The sequence below is a fragment of the Carcharhinus amblyrhynchos genome, chromosome 6 (assembly GCF_965287045.1).
Source record: "Carcharhinus amblyrhynchos chromosome 6, sCarAmb.v2.hapA, whole genome shotgun sequence".
NCBI lineage: Eukaryota > Metazoa > Chordata > Chondrichthyes > Carcharhiniformes > Carcharhinidae > Carcharhinus > Carcharhinus amblyrhynchos.
Genome location: NC_137329.1, coordinates 113,897,750 through 113,916,930, shown reverse-complemented (window position 1 = coordinate 113,916,930; position 19,181 = coordinate 113,897,750). Strand labels below are relative to the sequence as shown.

At 44.3% G+C, this 19,181-nt stretch overlaps 1 protein-coding gene across 1 annotated transcript in view; it reads left to right on the top strand.

The window, feature by feature from the left end:
- The window catches only part of LOC145344551 (protein kinase C-binding protein NELL2-like), a 284,248-nt gene that overhangs the window by 42,924 nt on the left and 222,143 nt on the right, over positions 1-19,181 (top strand). The window contains exons 3-4 of the mRNA XM_080191747.1: positions 11,149-11,299; positions 18,619-18,792. Coding sequence (XP_080047873.1) covers positions 11,149-11,299; positions 18,619-18,792 — 325 coding nt within the window. The remainder of the gene's footprint in view (positions 1-11,148; positions 11,300-18,618; positions 18,793-19,181) is intronic.

Genomic DNA, 19,181 nt, shown 5'->3' with positions numbered 1-19,181 from the left:
TGGGACATTTCTCGCAGGATATCATTCCTGTCGAGATAATAATCAGCTCCCATTACCTCCACAAGAGATGGCAGTTAGTTTCTGTATAGCTTTCATGCTTTTGATATGTCCTTGTCTGGAAACAGAATGTAATTTCATAGTTTCTCTCTTATTATCATCCACCAGCAATTCAGCCAGTGACTGAGTTTATATCCTTAGCCATCTTTGGCTTGTATACCCATTTTTTTTTTTAACGTCTTGATGTGGAGCTAAGGGAGAGAAGAAATATAAGGGAAGCTGCTGCCTGGTGATCACCACGCACCATCTCAACATGTCCTCTATCTTTGGTCTTCACATCCCTACCATGGGTGGCCCAAAACTGGTTCTTGGAAATGAGTGAGGTCTCTGGAGACATGACAATGGTGGGCAGCTTACCTACAGTATTTCAATGAGGCCCTCGGTCCAATTTCAGAATAGCCTCAAGTTTTTAGACTTGACAATGAAAAGAAGCCATAACTTTTTTTTACCCAAGTATTTCCACCGGAGGAACACATAGGCAAAAATTATTGGAAATAGTCAATAGTTCAGGCAGCATCAGTGGAGAGAGAGAAATGGAATTAATAGGCTGAAATACACAATGTGTCAAATTACACTCCCTCACCCCACCATCCCTGCCCCCGGTTAAATAATCGGTAAGTTGCCTGCCAAAAGTCTTCCTTCTGGATCAGGAAGTCCTACCTCAGAGAGTTACCAGCCAATCAGAACCTGGCAGCTCTCAGCACTGTAGGCCAAAGGCAGGTGGCCTTGGATTTGTGGATATGTTTGGGGTCCCGTTGAGTGATGATGGAGTCTGGGGGCCAGATTAGGAGGGACTCCTTCCTGTTCTCCAGCAATGCAATAAATGGAAACCTGCTGGGCTGGCTGGTTGGTAAAGGCCTCTCCTGCCATCGGCTAATTCTGAGGCAGTGGGCAAGTGCCTCAACTGGCCCAGTGGCTGGTGTGCCAACCCCGCCACTGTTTTAATTGTGATGAGCCCAGGGGTGGGTGAGGGGCAGTGAGCAGGCCCACCCACTGGATTCAATGAGTCCCTGCTTTAGCCTTCAAACCCATCAATTGTGGACCATTGAATCCAGCCCAATGTTTTAGGTCAATGACTTTTCATTAAATCAATAGAAGTTAGAGATATTTTAAAGTTAAAATTTATTTATTAGTCACAAGTAGGCTTACATTGACACTGTAATGAAGTTACTGTGAAATTTCCCTAGTCGCCACACTCCAGGGTCTGTTTGGATACACTGAGGGAGGATTTAGCATGGCTAAATTCCTAACCAGCACATCTTTCAGACTGTGGGAGGAAATTGGAGCACCTGGAGGAAACCCACACAGACAGCGACCCATACCAGGAATCGAACCTGGGAACCTGGTGCTGTGAGGCAGCAATGCTAACCACTGTGCCACCATGCTGGTCATGTAATAAGTTTAAAGCGAGTACAAAGTCAACAAAGGCTGTGAGTTTTTGATTTTTGATTTGATTTGATTTACTATTGTCGCATGTATTAGTATATGGGATGGATAGGATAGAGGTGGAGAGACTCTTCCCGCTCAAAAAAGACAGTAGGACTAGGGGGCACAGCCTCAAGATAAAGGGGAGGCGGTTTAGAATGGAGTTGAGGAGGAACTTCTTCACTCAAAGGGTGGTGAATCTCTGGAATTCTCTGCCCGTTGAAGTGGTGGAGGCTGCCTCGCTAAATATTTTTAAGAAGCGGGTTGATGGGTTCTTGATAAGAGAGGGGATTAAGGGTTATGGGGAGAGGGCGGGAAAGTGGAACTGAGCCACAACAGATCAGCCATGATCTTATTGAATGGCGGGGCAAGCTCGAAGGGCTAGATGGCCTACTCCTGCTCCTATTTCTTATGTTCTTATGTTCTTATGTTCTTATATAGTGAAAAGTATTGTTTCTTGTGCGCTGTGCAGACAGAGCATTCTGTGCAGAGGGAAGGAAAGGAGAGAGCTGGAAAACATAAGAGAAGATCTGTAATAGGGTAGGAGGCAAGAGAATTAAATGATGAAAGGGGTAATGTCACAGGGAATGGGCATTCTTCTGAAGTTGCCCAGTTTCTGCATCAGCTAATTGTCAGTCTGTTACAAGGGGCAGGATTGTCGAAGGCTGATGGGTAAAGGACTGAAAGTGAGAAGGTCAACAGTTTTGTGCTGCCAGCCAGCTCTGCCAACACTCATTCCACCCATAAACCATTTTCTAGAAGGCCGGACACAGTCAAGGTACGTTCCTTAAAAGGGAAAGGTAGGGCAGACAAATCCAGAGGGCCCTGGGCGAAAAAGTAGATCGAAGTTAAGATAAAAAAGGAAAAGTGTGCTTCTGAGCACATTTCAAAATTTCATTTTGTACATCTGAGCAAATGTCAAGTAGAAAATACAACTGAGAACCAAGTGGAATACAGAAGAGCAGAGGTGGGAAAGCATATTAGACTAGGGATTATGAAAAAAGACAGGCAGCCGACATAAAGGGGAATCCCAAAGTATTCCCAAACACATCTAAATAGTAAAATGCTGGTAAAAGGAGAAATAGGTCTGATTAGGGACCTGAAAGTTAATTCACACAAGGAGGCTGGGGCCATGGCTAAGGTAGTAAATGAATACTTTGCATATGTTCAGGGGTATAAGGAAAAGGCAGGGGAAAGATATTAGGTCATGATACCCGTTTGGAGAGCTGGTGCAGACATGATGGGCCAAATGGCCTACTTCTGCACCATAACAATTCTGTGATTCTGAATGGCTACAAGCTGAATGGGTAGCTTGAACCTCATTTTATTCATTTGTGGGGCATGGGTGTCGTTGATTGGTCAGTAAATATTGCCCATCCCTAGTTGCCCTTGGTGGTGGTGAGCTGCCTTCTTGAATCGTTGCAGTCCATGTGCCGTGGGTTGATTCACCTCCAGGAAGATTGTCCAGAGGTAGGACGGGTAGCCTCAACCACATTGACCCCACCTCCAAGGAGATAGCCCAGAGGTAGGACGGGTAGCCTCAACCATATTGACCCCACTTCCGGGGAGATCGTCCAGAGGTGGGAAGGGTAGCCTCAACCACATTGACCCCACCTCTGGGGAGATGGCCCAGAAGCAGGACAGGTAGCCTCAACCACATTGACACCACCTCCAGGAAGATTGTCCAGAGGTGGGACGGGTAGCCTCAACCACATTGACCCCACTTCCGGGAAGATCAACCAGAGGTGAGAAAGGTAGCCTCAACCACATTGACCCCACATCTGGGAAGATCGTCCAGAGGTGGGACAGGTAGCCTCAACTGCATTGACCCCACCTCCAGGAAGATCATCCACAGGTGGGATGGGTAGCCTCAACCACATTGACCCCACTTCTGGGAAGACCGTCCAGAGGTGGGACAGGTAGCCTCAACCACATTGACCCTACCTTGGGGACGATAGTTCAGAGGTGGGATAGGTAGCCTCAACCACATTGACCCCACCTCTGGGAAGATTGTACAGAGGCAGAACACATCGGGTAACTGACTTTTGTCCCTGCTTCTACCCCCTAACCTGTTTCTGCAGGATCTGGTAAATTCAACCCTTCAGGGAGCTTGTCCCTTCACCAATTGTCATATTGGAATGAGGAAAACACTTGGAGTTAGCAGCAAAGTAGATCAAAAATTGATTGAAACCACAATTGATCAGAGATTAAACAATTCCACCAAGTTTTCATGAACAGAAAACATAAAAGGCATTGATTTTTGGGGAAGAATGATGGAGAAGACCAATTCACTGCAAATTGCCATGTTTAAAATTTCAAATCACTAACAAGTTGTCAGAGTTATGAGCTATGAGACTGGCACACTGAAGAATATTTCTCAAGTTCCTTTAGCCTGCATCTGTTTTCTTTCTGATCCATTCATTTCTGTTTATATCCTCTGTGTGCCATTTCTCTGCTTCAACAGGTGCGTATATGACCTCGCTGAAGTATGCTGACTTTAAGCTGGTCAATTAGCAGGTTGTGAGAGTGGTTGAGCAGATATTTCCTCACAGGCTTCAGGACTCCAATGTTAGAAGCCTGTGCCGTGAGGGAATTAATCCCTGGCTCTGATTTCCCTGAATTGATGACCAGACAGCAGCCTTAGCACACAACATTCAAGGGTGGGCCAAGTTCCTTGATGCAGAATGGAAGAGTGAGTTGCAAGACTTGTACAAAGTGGGCAATGACACTGCCATGATCCACAAACTGCAGGTCATCTATGTCTATGGTCAGTTGAGCTGTGGCATGGAGGTGTCTGAGATTAAAGACTCCTGCATCCAGGCGTTATTTAATATTGACACCAAGGGTGGAACTTTCTAGCTGTTTACACCGACAGCTTTTCCTGATGCTGCTGCAGTGAACGGAGATTTGGCTAAACGCCAAGTTCTCCATTCTCGCTTCCAATGGGGTGTGAATGGCCAGTAGGATTTTGCCCCAGACCTTTAATGAGGTAGATTATAAGTTGTATGGGGGCTATCATACAACCTTCCTTGACGCTGGACTGGATTTTGAAGACATCGGTTTTGGATCTCCCACTCAGTCATATCGCCATGAAGCAATTGATTTTTTAAAGTTTACTTATTAATATCATAATTAGGCTTACATTAACATTGCAATGAAGCTACTGTGAAAATCCCCTATTTGCCACACTCTGGAGCTTATTTGGATACACTGAGGGAAAATTTAGCACGGCCAATGTATCTAATCTGCACATCTTTCGGACTGGGAGGAAACTGGAGCACTCAGTGTAAACCCACGCAGACAACGTGCAAACTCCACACAGGCAGTGACCCAAGCCTGGAATTGAACCTGGAGCCCTGGCACTGTGAGGCAGCAGTACTAACCGCTGTGCCACCTGCAAGATTGTAACAAAGTGTCTTGGAGATCATTGGAGAACAATCCACACAGCCTTGCGATTTACTGAGTCGAATGTTTTGGTCAGGTGAGTGAGTGTAATGAGAAGAGTTGCAAGCGTTGTTCTCAACGCTTTTCTTGGATTTGTCTGGGATCAAAGACCAATTTAGAGGTTCATCTGGGAGGGCTAAAACTCAGCTGCGTCGCTGTGAGATTTTTCTCAGCCACAGAAAGTATGTGGTTCAGGAGAATATGTGTAAAGGTTCCCCCTGCTCTGAACACAAGGGAAATACCTCAACTAAAGGTGAGGAGGGGCAGGGCCAAGATGTTCAGGGTGTTTGCGTGGTATCTGCCCATCCTCTTGAAATCTTTGTGAAATATAAAAGTTTAACTTACCTGGGCCATTTATGAGTGACTTTGAGGCCTTTAATTATGTCCACAGTGAAAACAGTGTGCACATCCTGAGGTCAGACTTTATGTTGGGTCCATACTCCTCCAACGTGGGCTGTCTTCCCACGTCTGAATTAATGCAGCTTCAAACTGGGGACATGGAAATACATCCAAAGCATGGTGCAATGCCCTTCCTCACATCCACTGTCTGAACCCAACCTGCTGAAACATTGCCACTAAGTTGAGAAAAAAAGGTTTGTGGACAGAGAAAGGAATAAAATCAAACCTTCAAACATGCAGTAAGAGAGGTCAGTGACATGGAAATCAATATTACACTGGCAACTGTTTATACATCTTTTCTTCACTAAGAACGTGTTTGTATTTTGCCTTCTTGATTGGAAAACTGTGTTTTAAGGAAGGAATCAATTTAAATTGTGGCTGGGGGCTCGGAATGATGTGCTAGTGTGTAAGAATGTTAAAGGAACTACTCTGCGAAGACATATGAGCCACACAATCCAATTACCTCCAGCAAAGGGTGCAGTATAGGCACTCCCACTGATGTATAACATTGTGAGTTCACACAGAGCAGGACTAGGGAGATGGAGGAGGGAAGAGCAGGAGGAAGGCTATCTCTGTCCAGCACATTCAAGGACTAACTCCCTTACATGAATCTCAATGAGAAACAATGACACTCCCTGTGCTGAGTTAGGTGGTGTGGTAGCATTTAATCAGATAGAACGGTGGGTGGGGGATGCCACAACCATTCCTCTTCCATTCTGATTAAGTCCATAGCAGGAAGGCCTATGGGTGATCTTCCCACCTCACTGCCAATTACAGCCCTTAAGTGAGCAATTAATACCCACTGAAGGCTCTCATCCTGCCATTACTGGTGTTAATCCAGCTTTGGGGGGCTTCACCATGGGAAGAGCAAAACAAACAAATCTTAGAGGGATCCAGCATTGGGAATGGATAGTTCACTGAGAGCAATGCCTTGCCCTTTCACTGACCCATTCCCCACCCGCCCCCACAACCCCTCCTCTCAAACTCTCACCCTCATCGCTTGCCTGTATACCTCAGTCTATCCATGACCCCAGGCCTTGAGTGGGTGTTATACCAACAGCAGCCACCACTATCCTTGTAGCACTGCCCTCCAGTAGAGCTGCTGGTCTCTAATTGGCCATAAGCTTTGGGTGGCCAAGATGTCCACTGCCGGGGTCCTTGATTCCAGGGAAGGCCCACCCTTGGCCTGTCCAGTGCCTGAGTGGCACTCGATGTTGTAGCCCTTCCTAAAAGTGACCCCAGTCACTTCAGTTAAATCCAACACAATATGTGAGATAGCCTGCACTTGAGTGAGGATGACCTTATTGAACTCCATGTCTGGTGGAGTGGTAGCGGTGAGCTCAGGGCTCCTTCCTAGTTCCTTCTTGACATTTTGAGATAATTTTAACACCTCACCATTTGCTCTTCACTGTTGCCGAAGGGAGCTCAGAGATTCTCTACTCAAACTCAGCTGATTATCTCTAGTGAGGGACAAGCAAGCTCATTAGGATTGCAGTCCTCCCCGTTGTGCAGGGTGCCCTCGCCTGCACGCAGGTCATTTTGCAGGCACTGCGTGTTAACTCCGTTCTATACTGGAACTCGTAGGATTTGGCATTTGCAGAGGCATCCACTGATTTTGTCCACTTGTGAGGGGTCACTGAATGTCGTGTGACACTATGTTCAGGCCCTAGAACCTGGATCCTCACTTCGATCTCCACAGCTATCCCCACGCACTGCTTTCCAGTCTTTAGCGCCTTTGCCCCTCTGTGAATGCAGGATATCTCGCTCACTTCCACCTCCTTCCACTAGGGCCTCCACTGTACATTTCACGAACCTTGGAGCTCAATCACTCTCATGTTGTATCATTTTTCATTGTTTTCAAGGCATAAGGAGTAGGTTATTTGGTCCTTGAGCCTGCTCCGCCATTCGATTAGATAATGGCTGATCTGAGTGTGGTCTCAACCCTATTTTCCTTTTGCTCCTGCAGAATCCTTGACTTCCTTTGGGCAATCTATCCATTTCTGCCTTGCTGGGCAGCATGCTGGCATATTAGTTAGCACAGCTGTCTCACAGCGCCAGGGAGCTGGGTTCAATTCCGGCCTTGAGTGACTATGTGTGTGGAATTTGCACATTCTTCCTATATCTGCGTAGGTTTCCTTTGGGTGCTCTGGTTTCCTCCCATAGTCCAGAGATGTGCAGATTAGGTGGATTGGCCATGCTAAATTGCCCCTTAGTGTCAAAAGGTGTTTAGGTTAGATGGTTAGGCATTGGAAATGTGTGGGGTTACAGGGATAGGGAGGGGAGAGGCCTGGGTGAGATACTCAGAGATGGTGCAGACTTAGTGGGCTGGATGGCCTCTTCTACACTGTAGGGATTCTATGATTCAATGATTAAATAAGTTCAATGATGTGGCTTCCACTGCTTTCAGAGAAAGAAGGTTCCAAAGTCTAACTACCCTCTGAGAGAAAAAAAATATTCTCATGCCAGTCTTAAAAGTGAGACCTTTCAGAACCTGCTTCAGCCGCAGTGCACCTTTCCTTTAAGCAGTGCAGGCTACCTTTAACTGGTCCTGAAAAATCAAGCATAGTGATGCCATATTTGCTGATTGCAAAAAACACAGTGGAACATGTTGGCAGTTCTGAGTTATTCTGTGATTTGATTTACCTTCCTTAAAGCGTTCTCTGAAACTAAGTGGCTGATTGATTTCAAATTGATGAATTCAGTTGATTAATCATGGAAATCATAGAATCCCTATAGTGCAGAAGGAGGCCATTTGGCCCATCGAGTCGGCACTAGCCTATTCCCGTAACCCCACTTATTTACCCTGCTAATCCCTCTGACACTAGGGTCGATTTAGCATGGTCAATCAACCTCATCCTCCCGCACATCTTTGGACTGTGGGAGGAAACCAGAGCACCCGGAGGAAACCCACGCAGACACAGGGAGAATGTGCAAACTCCACACAGACAGTGACCTGAGGCTGGAATTAAATCCTGGCACTGTGAGACAGCAGTGCTAACTACTATGCCACTGTGCTGCCCTAAATATAGCTAGAATTCGGATCAAATTTGTGATTGAGACTTAAATGGAGATTAATGTAACTTTCTGTTCAATTTGAATATGAATATAAATGATATTTACTCATAACTGGTTGAAAACCTGTACTTTGCTTTATGTCAAGTATAATACTTGCAGTATTGTGTTTTTTTATGTGATATGAGAAAATATTTTAAATTGCATTATCCTGTTAGTTGTTACAAAGGTCCCCAGTTATCTAGTTTTTAAAGTAAATGTATCGCACTTGTTATGACATGTGAGGAGGTGTAAACATTGTCTCCCTTAGTTTACACTCTGGGTCTGGCTGTAACAAGGTTTTGTGAAGGATTTCAAAGGATGAAGGAATTCTCTCCAAGTCTGAGTTTAACCATTTATACATTGATTGCAAAGGAATGAGTCTGGCAGCCTTTCTTGGCCTTTTTAAGACAAAGAGGGTTTGTTTTTATCGAGTTTAAAAACCATGCAGGTGGAGAAAGCAAAACGTTTAAAACAGTAAATCTGGGCTTCTTGAAATTTCACCATGCATGCAAAATTTCCAACTTTTACTGGTGGTAACTGGATTCTTGGCCAGATTAAAAGCCAATGCTGAATGGTAAGAGAATTCATGGTTTCTGATCCTTGCACTGCTACAGAATCTTTCTCATGTTCCTCTAAATTCCAGGGGAGAGTTGAAGTCCATGTAATTGTTGGTGACAGTTTCCTTTTTAATCTGTAATCTGTCCTTTCCAGAAATTAATACATTTTGCTCCCGAGTTTCCTTTTGATGGAAGCTCACCATCTCTGTGTTGGATTTTTAAATTGTAAGAGATGGGGTCTTAATTTGGAGAAGAAGAGAGAAGGGTGTTCCTTACTTTTCCATCAGCAGCTTTTTTCTGATTACTACTTTACTCCTGAGTTTAGAAGATGTATAAAGAGAATTCAAAGATGGCAATTAGTCATGTGACCTCCTACCCTCACAATGATGTCAGAAAGAGTTTGCTTATCGGATCTCTGAATCTGGATTTTTGTCCACGCTTATAATGTCCCAGTTGTTTGCTTCTGAAACAGTAATTATCCGCCTTTCCAAGTAACTATTGTCCGGATAGACTTGTGGGGTGGGATTTTGGCCTCGCTCGTCCCGAAACCGTAAAATCCCGCCCGAGGTCAATGGATTTTTCCGTTTTCCACCCCTCGCCCGCTCTGATTCCCATGGTGGGCGGGGCAGTAAAATTCAAGCCGCGGGCTCTGATGGAGAGATAATCTTGTAAAAATGCAGTGTTCCGTTTGTTATCCTTTCATGGGCTGTGAGAATCACTGGCAAGGTCAACATTTGTTGCCCATCCATAATTGCCCTTGAACTGAGTGATTTGTCGGCTCATTTCAGAGTCAGCCAGACTTCTGTACGTCTGGAGTCACAAATGTAGGCCAGACCAGGTAAGGACGGCAGATTTCCTTCCCTAAAATACATTAGTGAATCAGATGGGATTTTACAACAATTAATCATTGTCATAGTTGCCATTACTGAGCTCACCTTTATATTACACCAGCTGCCATGGTGGGTTTGGAACTCATGTCCCCAAAGCATTATCCTGGCCTTTGGATTACTAGTCTAGTGATAATTCCACTATGCCACCATTACCCCCTTTCAGTAGTTCATTTTTTGAAGTGGACTTTGACACCCTTAGGCATGAAATTGAATGAGCAATATGGCGGCACAGTTGTTAGCACTGCTGCCTCACAGTGCCAGGGACCTGGCTTCGATTCCTGGCTTGGATCACTATCTGTGTGGAGTTTGCACATTCTCCTCATCTCTGCATTGGTTTCCTTCGGTGCTCTGGTTTCCTCTCACGGTCCAAAGATGTGCAGGTTAGGTTGATTGGCCATGGTAAATTGCCCTTTAGAGTCAGGGGGTCAAGCAGGGTAATTACACAGGGATAGGTATAGGTGGGATTGTGGTCAGTGCAGACTTGATGGACTGAATGGCCTCCTTCTGCAGTGTAGGGATTCGATGATTCTATGTCAACATTGATGAAATGTCATTCAGACTCGAAATGTTGGTTCAATTCTTTCTCCACAGGTGCTGTCAGAAGTGCTGAGATTTTCCAGCATTTTCTGTTTCTGTTTTATGTCAGGGCACGTCTGATGTGCAATCCTCATAGAAACTTCTGACAAAAGTGGTTAACTTACACATTGTGCAACTGCGGCAGCCATCTTTGATCAGTGTATTCTCTTGTCTTGGAAAAGTCCTCTTTGAACAGATCAATATAAGTTTTTGGTCAGCAAACGAAATTACAGGGTTGATATCGCATATGTCACAATGACAGTAAACCAAGCATCAAAATGACTGCCTGAATGAGCATTGACGAGATTAGTTATTGTTCAGGCACTTCCAGCCATTGTGTACGCTGCCCTAATACTTTTCAGGGAGCCAGAGAGGTTGCATTTTTCAGGTGATGGTAACAATACAGGACAGTGCTTTTCTCAGTGATTTTTCACTCAGCCAACAATAACTTGTGCCCCAATTAACGCCCATTTCATTCAGCTACCACCAAACGAAACAAAGCAATTGTGAGCAAAGTGCGTTTAGAGCACTGTGAGAAGGCCAGCGTGGGAGGGGTTGGCCTGTTGAAGGATTTTGAACCATTGACTTCTCCCAGTAGAGCAAAATAAATTACGGTAATTTAGCAGATTTTTCATTGGCACTGCCAGCTTTTAAAAGAGAAATTCTTAGCCTGCGATTGAAAGTTTGGAAAAATAACATAATTGTGGCTTATTTCTAGCTCATGTTTCTCCCCCTGTACTCTACAGATACTTCAAGAAGTCTAAAAGCTTCTCCGTCTGCTGTCGAACACATTTCTCAGAAGCTGAGACACACACGGGAGTTTACTGTTCTGATTACGCTGAAGCAGGCCCACTATAATTCAGGAGTCTTCTTGTCGATTCATCACTCAGACAAGAGGTCAGTGATATCCCGCTTATTTCACACAAAGGCTGTTGGTTCTGCCTGCACGGTAAAAATCGGGGCAAAATTCATTCCCAACTGCAGTTTAATTTCCTATAGCATGAGGAAAGAAATGCAGAATGTCTTCTCCCACCTTGGCACAGAGTCAGTTAATTTTTCCCATTTTGTTGGTCGAAAGAGAGTCCATGTGCGCTGCAGTAACAAGATAGATTGAGAGAGAGCTCGATCTTTTCTCCTTGGAGAGACGAAGGATGAGAGGGGAGCTGATAGACGTGCATAAGATGATGAGAGGTATTGATCGGGTGGAGTCTCAGAGGCTTTTCCCCAGGCTGAAATGGCTGCCACAAGAGGACATGGGTTTAAGGTGCTGGGGAGTAGGTACGGAGGGGGTATCAGGGGTAAGTTTTTCACTCAGAGGGTGGTGGGTGAGTGGAATCGGCCGCCGTCGGTCGTGGTGGAGACAAATTCATTAGGGTCTTTTAAGAGACTTCTGGACGAGTACATGGGACTTAATGGGATTGAGGGTTGTAGGTAAACCTAGTAGGTAGAGATAAGATCGGTGCAACTTGTGGGCCGAAGGGCCTGTTTGTGCTGTAGTTTTTCTATGATTCTATAAGACTGATTTCAGTATTTTGAGGAAAGCAAGAGTCTGTCAGCGATGGTACTCGGATTCAGGGAAAACATGTTCAAAACTGCAAAGCCCTGCAGCCGCAGTTTGTGTTCCTCAAGTTGCCACTGTATTTTTAGCTTCCAATTTTTCTTCTACCTTGAAGATAGGTTGTCAAGATGCGAATGCATAATTCACAAGGATTGTTAGTCCTGTAGCATCTGACCCAGGTGGCCATTCTTCACATGTCAAATAGAACAGTGAGCATTGACAAGCTGTCCGACCACAGGGGCAAAATTCTACCTCACTCAACATTCCCACATGCATCCTGTATCCGGGTATTCATTAAAAAGGGGGAAATTCTGGCTGTGTATTTGCACTCTTCCCAATCTGTGGAATATTGCAGCTAACTATAATATCTCCGAGGGCATCACGTTGGCATAGTGGTTAGCACTGCTGCCTCACAACGCAGGGGACCCGGGTTCGATTCCCGGCTCGGGTCACTGTGCGGAGTTTACACATTCTCCCCATGTCTGCCTGGGTTTCCTCTGGGTGCTGCGGTTTCCTCCCACACTCCAAAAGATGTGTGAGTTAGGTGCATTGGCCATGCTAAATTGCCCCTTAGTGTTAGGGGGACTAGCATAGAGTTAGGGGGACAGGGCCGGGATGGGATTGTGGCAGACTCAATGGGCCGAATGGCCTCCATCTGCACTGTAGGACTCGATGATTATGGAACTGAGACTGGGAAACACGCTTGACATGCTGATGCTAAATATATATTTATTCAATGGTAAAGGATAAGAGTTCACAGTCACTTTTGTTTCCCAGGCTGGTAATCATGAATATTTAATCAATTGCCCCAAGCCTATTTATATGACATTACTTTTGTACATGTTAATATCTCATTAATTCAATGACATAAAGTTTTACATGGCTATTTGCTGGTGCATTATGTTGCAATGATGGTGGCATAATCTGATGGTGTGCATGCAAAGAGGAGTCCATGTGTGATATAAATGAAAACTGATGTCAATGTTCTTGTACGACATTACATCAAAAAGGATCACAAGGACACACATCAGAATTTTCCTCCTGTTAATATATTAGAGGATATATTAGGTGGATTAGGCTAACCAGTCAGTCAGTTGTTCATCCCTTGCCTCCTATTGTAAAGACACATGAAGTATTTTTAACAGAGATGTCACCCTGAAGTACATGGGGTTTTAGCTGTGGATAGAGACTTCTCAGATCTGCCTCTTTATATGACCTGTAAAATATATATTAAAACAAAGCCAATACACAACAGTGAACACTACAGAAACCAGTAATAAATTTCAAGCATAAATTCGTCCCCGGCCGTTTGTCCTCCATTTGAGTTTTATGAACTCTTTTAACCTTCCTTACCCCATCTCAATGATTTTCCCATGACTTTCTAAGCTATTCAGAAAATGGGAACTGTTGTTTCACTAGTTCTTAGAATCCTTTTCTTCAAACTCAGTGATTTCATCTTCTTTCAGACCAGTGAGATCATCTGTTAGTGACCTTTAAGCATTTTATGTGCAAGATATTAAAGGATATGAACACATTTTAAACGTATAAGATGATGAATGGGATGGATAGGATAGAGGTGGAGAGACTCTTCCCGCTCAAAAAAGACAGTAGGACTAGGGGGCACAGCCTCAAGATAAAGGGGAGGCGGTTTAGAACGGAGTTGAGGAGGAACTTCTTCACTCAAAGGGTGGTGAATCTCTGGAATTCTCTGCCCGTTGAAGTGGTGGAGGCTGCCTCGCTAAATATTTTTAAGAAGCGGGTTGATGGGTTCTTGATAAGAGAGGGGATTAAGGGTTATGGGGAGAGGGCGGGAAAGTGGAACTGAGCTACAACAGATCAGCCATGATCTTATTGAATGGCGGGGCAGGCTCGAAGGGCTGGATGGCCTACTCCTGCTCCTATTTCTTATGTTCTTATGTTCTTATGTTCTTAACACAATCAAATATCATTTAATTTCCTCTCAAAACCTTTTGCTCAGTCCCCAGATACTTCTGCAACAGAGCCTGTGCATTTCTTCAAATATTCAATAATGGCCCAAAAAGTATAATTCCGTTATTTAAAACAATTATGGTTCATACTAATTTTGTTAAAGTTTAACATTAAATAATGACATTTCCCTAATCTTGGATTACAAAGATAATCTACTTTGAAGTTTGGAATAGTTATAATGGAAATCCATATCAACACATATAATTCCAGGGTTGCCAGTTCAGGGTTAGTGCACCTTTAGTGGTAGTCACTGTCGGTGCAGACCTGATGGGCTGAAGGGCCTTTTCTGCACTGTGTAAGTGGCAAAAACTAAGGCTACAGAATGGAGGGAACACAATTAATAGAATTCAATTCTGTGCACTTCAATTCCTGATACAAAAATGTGAAATCTCTAAAATGGATTGGCTGAAATAATAAGGCAAATCTGGGAATGATTACAATGGGAGCAGTAGATACCTAGGATTGATTGCATAGACAATATTGGCTACCTATGAGTGATTGTATGGAAAATAATGGAAATCGAAAAGCCATTACATAGAGAATAATGGATATCTAGGATCGATCTCATAGAGAGTAATGGATGCCTTGACTCACTTACATATACAATAATGAATGCCTGGAATTGATTGCATACAGAATAATGGATACCTTGCAGAGATTATTACATATAAAATAATGGAAATCCGAGAGTGATTACCTAGAGTATAATGGAAGCTCGAGAGTGATTAGAGAGGGGATAATGGATATAAAAAATTGATTTCACAGAGGAAGAGAGAAACCTGGCTGTCGTTGCTTCGGGGTAGAAATTGCACTGTGCAGAAAATGGGGGAAATGCTTCTTTTCCCCTGTAGTTAATGACCTACTCATTTCAATTGCAGAAATCACACATTTCAAAGCCTCATCTTTCTGCAATTTCACTAGTTGGCTTTTAATTATGGAGAAGAGAACAGACAAGCTCCGATTTTTTCACTGGAAGAGAAGTTTTACCCAGTTTAAGATTAAAGGTTACCTGGGTATAATTGCGCTGATAGAGCCTCATGGTGACTTCCATAATAAATCATTTGATGGTTTGTTACTCATCTGGGATTAAGTCGCTGCCTTGTAATCACTCTAGTGTGTCAATTATATTTAAAATGAATGCTCTATGGAGGAAGGGTTACCCAACGGAGTGTGTTCTGTACTGTGTCTCACACCGGAGATTTAATGATCTCACTACAAGCAGGTTATTGAGAATAGATCTGTGGTTCATTAAGGAAATTTTAGCAACTGTATCCTCAGAATGTGATACTTGGTATGAGCCATAAATTAATATGGAACCTTTTGAAGATATGAATTGTGCACCATAGCTTCAGCCTCCAGTCTTAATCCCTTTAATATACATGTGTGGGATCGGATGGAAGGAATAGTCTGCGTGGTAGTGAGATTTACAACTGATTCATCCCCAATATATTAGAGTGAAGACACGGTGCAGCCTGGGGTCAAGCACGCTTCATGACTTTTATGTTTCTCCTGCATTGTTGTTATGTTAGACTTTGCATTGCTGAGAATAATCTCAAAGGATTCACCAGATGATATTTCTGCTGGTGGAAATCCCAGAGTATAGAACCTGTTGTCTCGGCTAGCTGTGCGATGTTTTTCCACGACAACAGTTTTGTTGCCAGAGATTAAGCTGGTTACAGATGCACTATGCAAAGCGTCTTTTCCAGATGAATCACAGCGTGCTATGGCTCCTGCTCTGTCCAAGACCCCAACAAATGACAAAGAGTTGTTAACATAGCCCAGCCCAGTCTCCTGTGGAGTTACAGGGATAGGACCTGCAAGGAACTGTTGGTGTTTCAGGCTCAATGGGCTGAATGGCCTCCTTCTGCACTGTAGGAATTCTATGATTTTAATGCCAAAATCTCACCATTGGCTTCACCTTAATATTTTTAGTCTTCTATCTGAAATATTAATATACACAAGTGCTATGCTGGGATAGAATTGATTTGAATTGATTTATTATTGTCACATATATTGGGATACAGTGAAAAGTATTGTTCCTTGCAAATTATTCAGACAAAGCATTTATAGAGTACATAGAGGAGAAAGAAAGGATAGGATACGGAATATAGTGTTGTAGTTGCTGATGAAGAGAAAGGTCAACTTAATATGGGGTAGTTTCATTCAAAAGCCTGATAGTTGCAGGAAAGAAGGTGTTCTTGAGTTGATTGGTAAGTGCTTTTAAACCTTTGTACCTTTTTCTCTATGGAAGAAGGTGGAAGAGAGTGTGTCCATGATGCGTGGGGTCCTTGATTAGGCTGGCTGCTTTTTCCAGGCAGTGGGAAGTGTAGACAGAGTCAATGGGTGGGAGGTTGGTTTGAGTGATGGACTGGGCTTCAATCATGACTCTTTGTAGCTTCTTGTGGTCTTGGGCAGAGCAGGAGCCATGCCAAGCTGTGATACAACCAGAAAGAGTACTTAGTATGGTGGATCTATAAAAACTGTCGAGAGTCATGAGGGACATGCCAAATTTCCTTAGCCTCCTGAGAATGTAAAGGCATTGATGGGCTTTCTTAGCTATAGTATCAATGTTGAGGGACCAGGACAAGTTGTTGATGATCTGGACATCTAGAACCTTGAAGCTCTTGACCATTTAACTTCATCTCCATTGATGGAGACAGGAGCATGTCCTCCACTACACTTCCAGAAGCCTCCTTCATTTTACTGACAAAGAGTCAACATAGATCAATGAGGCACAGAGGGTAGTTGGCATGCAGGATTTTAAAGTTTAAAGCTTATTTATTAGTGTCACAAGTAGGCTTACGTTAACACTGCAATGAAGTTACTGTGAAAATCCTCTAATGAAGGATGGAGAGTTGGTTAAAGTCTATGGGGCATGAAAGGCAGATCAGGGCATCACTGGGATAATTGAATTTGTAGCCAAGATTTTCACTGACGGATGAGGTGAGGTAAGGCATGAGGGATGCATGATGGCACAGGGGTTAGCTCCTCAAAACACCGCTTTCTTGCATTATCGCTTGCTGTTATGTAGAAATCTATGAGTTGAACATCCTCAATGATAAACCCCGCGCAAGCTTTGGGGTAGAGAATTCCAAAGATTTAACATTCTCTGCATGGCGGCCTACTTATTATTCGGAAATTGCGGCCCATGATCTGGATCAACCCTCCCAGCAGGCCTCCCCCATCCCTTCCCGTGTCCACCCTGCTGGACCCTATAAGAATTTTGGGGGTGATTCTCCCAAAAAAATTCTAAGTGTTGAATTGGCATACAAACTGGGATAAATCACTCTTTTCTTTTCAATGGGAGTTTCAAAATGAATCTCCCACATTGTGCACTGCAGAAAGCACTTGCGAGAGTCACACTGAAAATCAACGGGTGGGGCATATTTCCACTGGAGAGACGGGCAGCATAGCGCTGAGTGAGCCACTGCGCGTGCGCTGTTCTGTCAGTGCTGAGATTGGCACATATGCATGGCCCCCGCACTATCAGCCTCCCGATTGCTGACCATGACTCCCGCATCACTGCCCCTCTGACCCTCTCACGGCCCGATTGCTGGCCCCACGAACATGTCTGGGCCAGCCTTGACAAGCCCCATCCACCCCCACAGCCCTGATTCCCTTGGCAGACTGACTCCCTGCCCAACGTCAAGCCCAGCCCCGATTGCTGGCATCCATCCCACTGCCACTGATCTTAAGTGCAGAGTAGCAACAGAACCCCCAACCTCACTGATCTTCCACCAGAGGCCCTCACCCCTGTCGCACTGCCTGATGCCTGGTGGGTAGTTCCAAGGTGCCTCCTGGGCATAGCCACTTTGCCCCTTGGGCAGTGCCAGAGGCCAGGCTGGGCTGGCACTGCCAAGGTGGCAATGCCCAGGGGACATTCCCTCATCCTCCTCACCTCTGACTTCCAGTCAGAGGTTGCGCCCAGCAAAAAGACCACGAAACAGCCTCTGCTTGAGTCCCCTGGCTCTCTGCACTGCTAAATTAGCACAGTGGGCTGGGAGAATCTCCCCCTTTGTGTCTCAATGAGATTACCCCTCAGTTTTCTAAACTCCAGAGAATACAGACCCAGTCTCCTCAATCTCTCCTCATACGACAGTGCCTCCATCTCAGAAATCAGTCCGGTGAGGATTGGTTTCACTTGTCTGTGCCAAGTGTACCCTTCCTGAGGTAAAGAGACCAAAACTCTACAAAATTGCCCCCCAGGAATTGGCTCACCAAGACTCTATGTACAATTGCAGTATAGAGCTGACACATCTTACAACTTCCTCTGTGCTAAAGGCACTATTATTAGGACAAGTTTCTGGCATTATTACATTTTGCTAGCGCCAGTCATGTAGCAACAGAAACATGGTGAAAATATGCAACAAACCTTTTGGTAATCCTTTCTTGTTTTTATAAGTATTAAGAAACCAGTTAAAGAACAGGCTAATATCAACGCTAAGAAGAGTTGATGGGAGGATATAGTTAATCAGGAATTAGTGATCAGATGATGCCATACATGGACTTTTACAAAAATAAAGTACAAGGACAGTAGGAGAACAGAAACACCAAGACAGACAAGGCATCTCAGGAAGGAATAAGAGATTGTGAGGCAAGTCCTGATTTCTACACCACGAATTATCTCTGGAGTTTACAGGCTTTGTTTTAAGAATACTATCTTTTCTAGGTACCTGGAGGTGGAGAGTAGTGGCCATCGGAATGAAGTGCGTTTTCACTATCGATCTGGCAGCCATCAGTCCCACACGGAGGTGTTCCCCTATGCTTTGGCTGATGACCAATGGCATCGGGTTGCCCTGGTCGTTAGTGCATCCCACTTGATTTTATATGTGGACTGTAACAAGTAAGTAAATGGGGAAAGTGGATGTAGTTGGAATACTCAACCTGTGAATGTCTGGTGACTTGTACGCGACTGGACTGCATCAACGAGTAACAGCCATTGGCATTAATGGCACATGGGCAATTTGATCAATTTGATCATTTATTTTACTGCCATTGATTGAACATTAGGGGAGGCAATGGCCTAACGGTATTATCGCTAGACTATTTATCCAGAAACTCAGTTAATGCTCCGGGGATCCTGATTCGAATCCCACCATACCAGACCATAGAATCCCTACAGTGGAAAAGGAGGCCATTTGGCCCATCGAGTCTGTAATGACAACAATCCCACCCAGGCTCTATGCTTGTATCCCCATGAATTTACCCTGCTAATTGCCTCCTGACACTAAT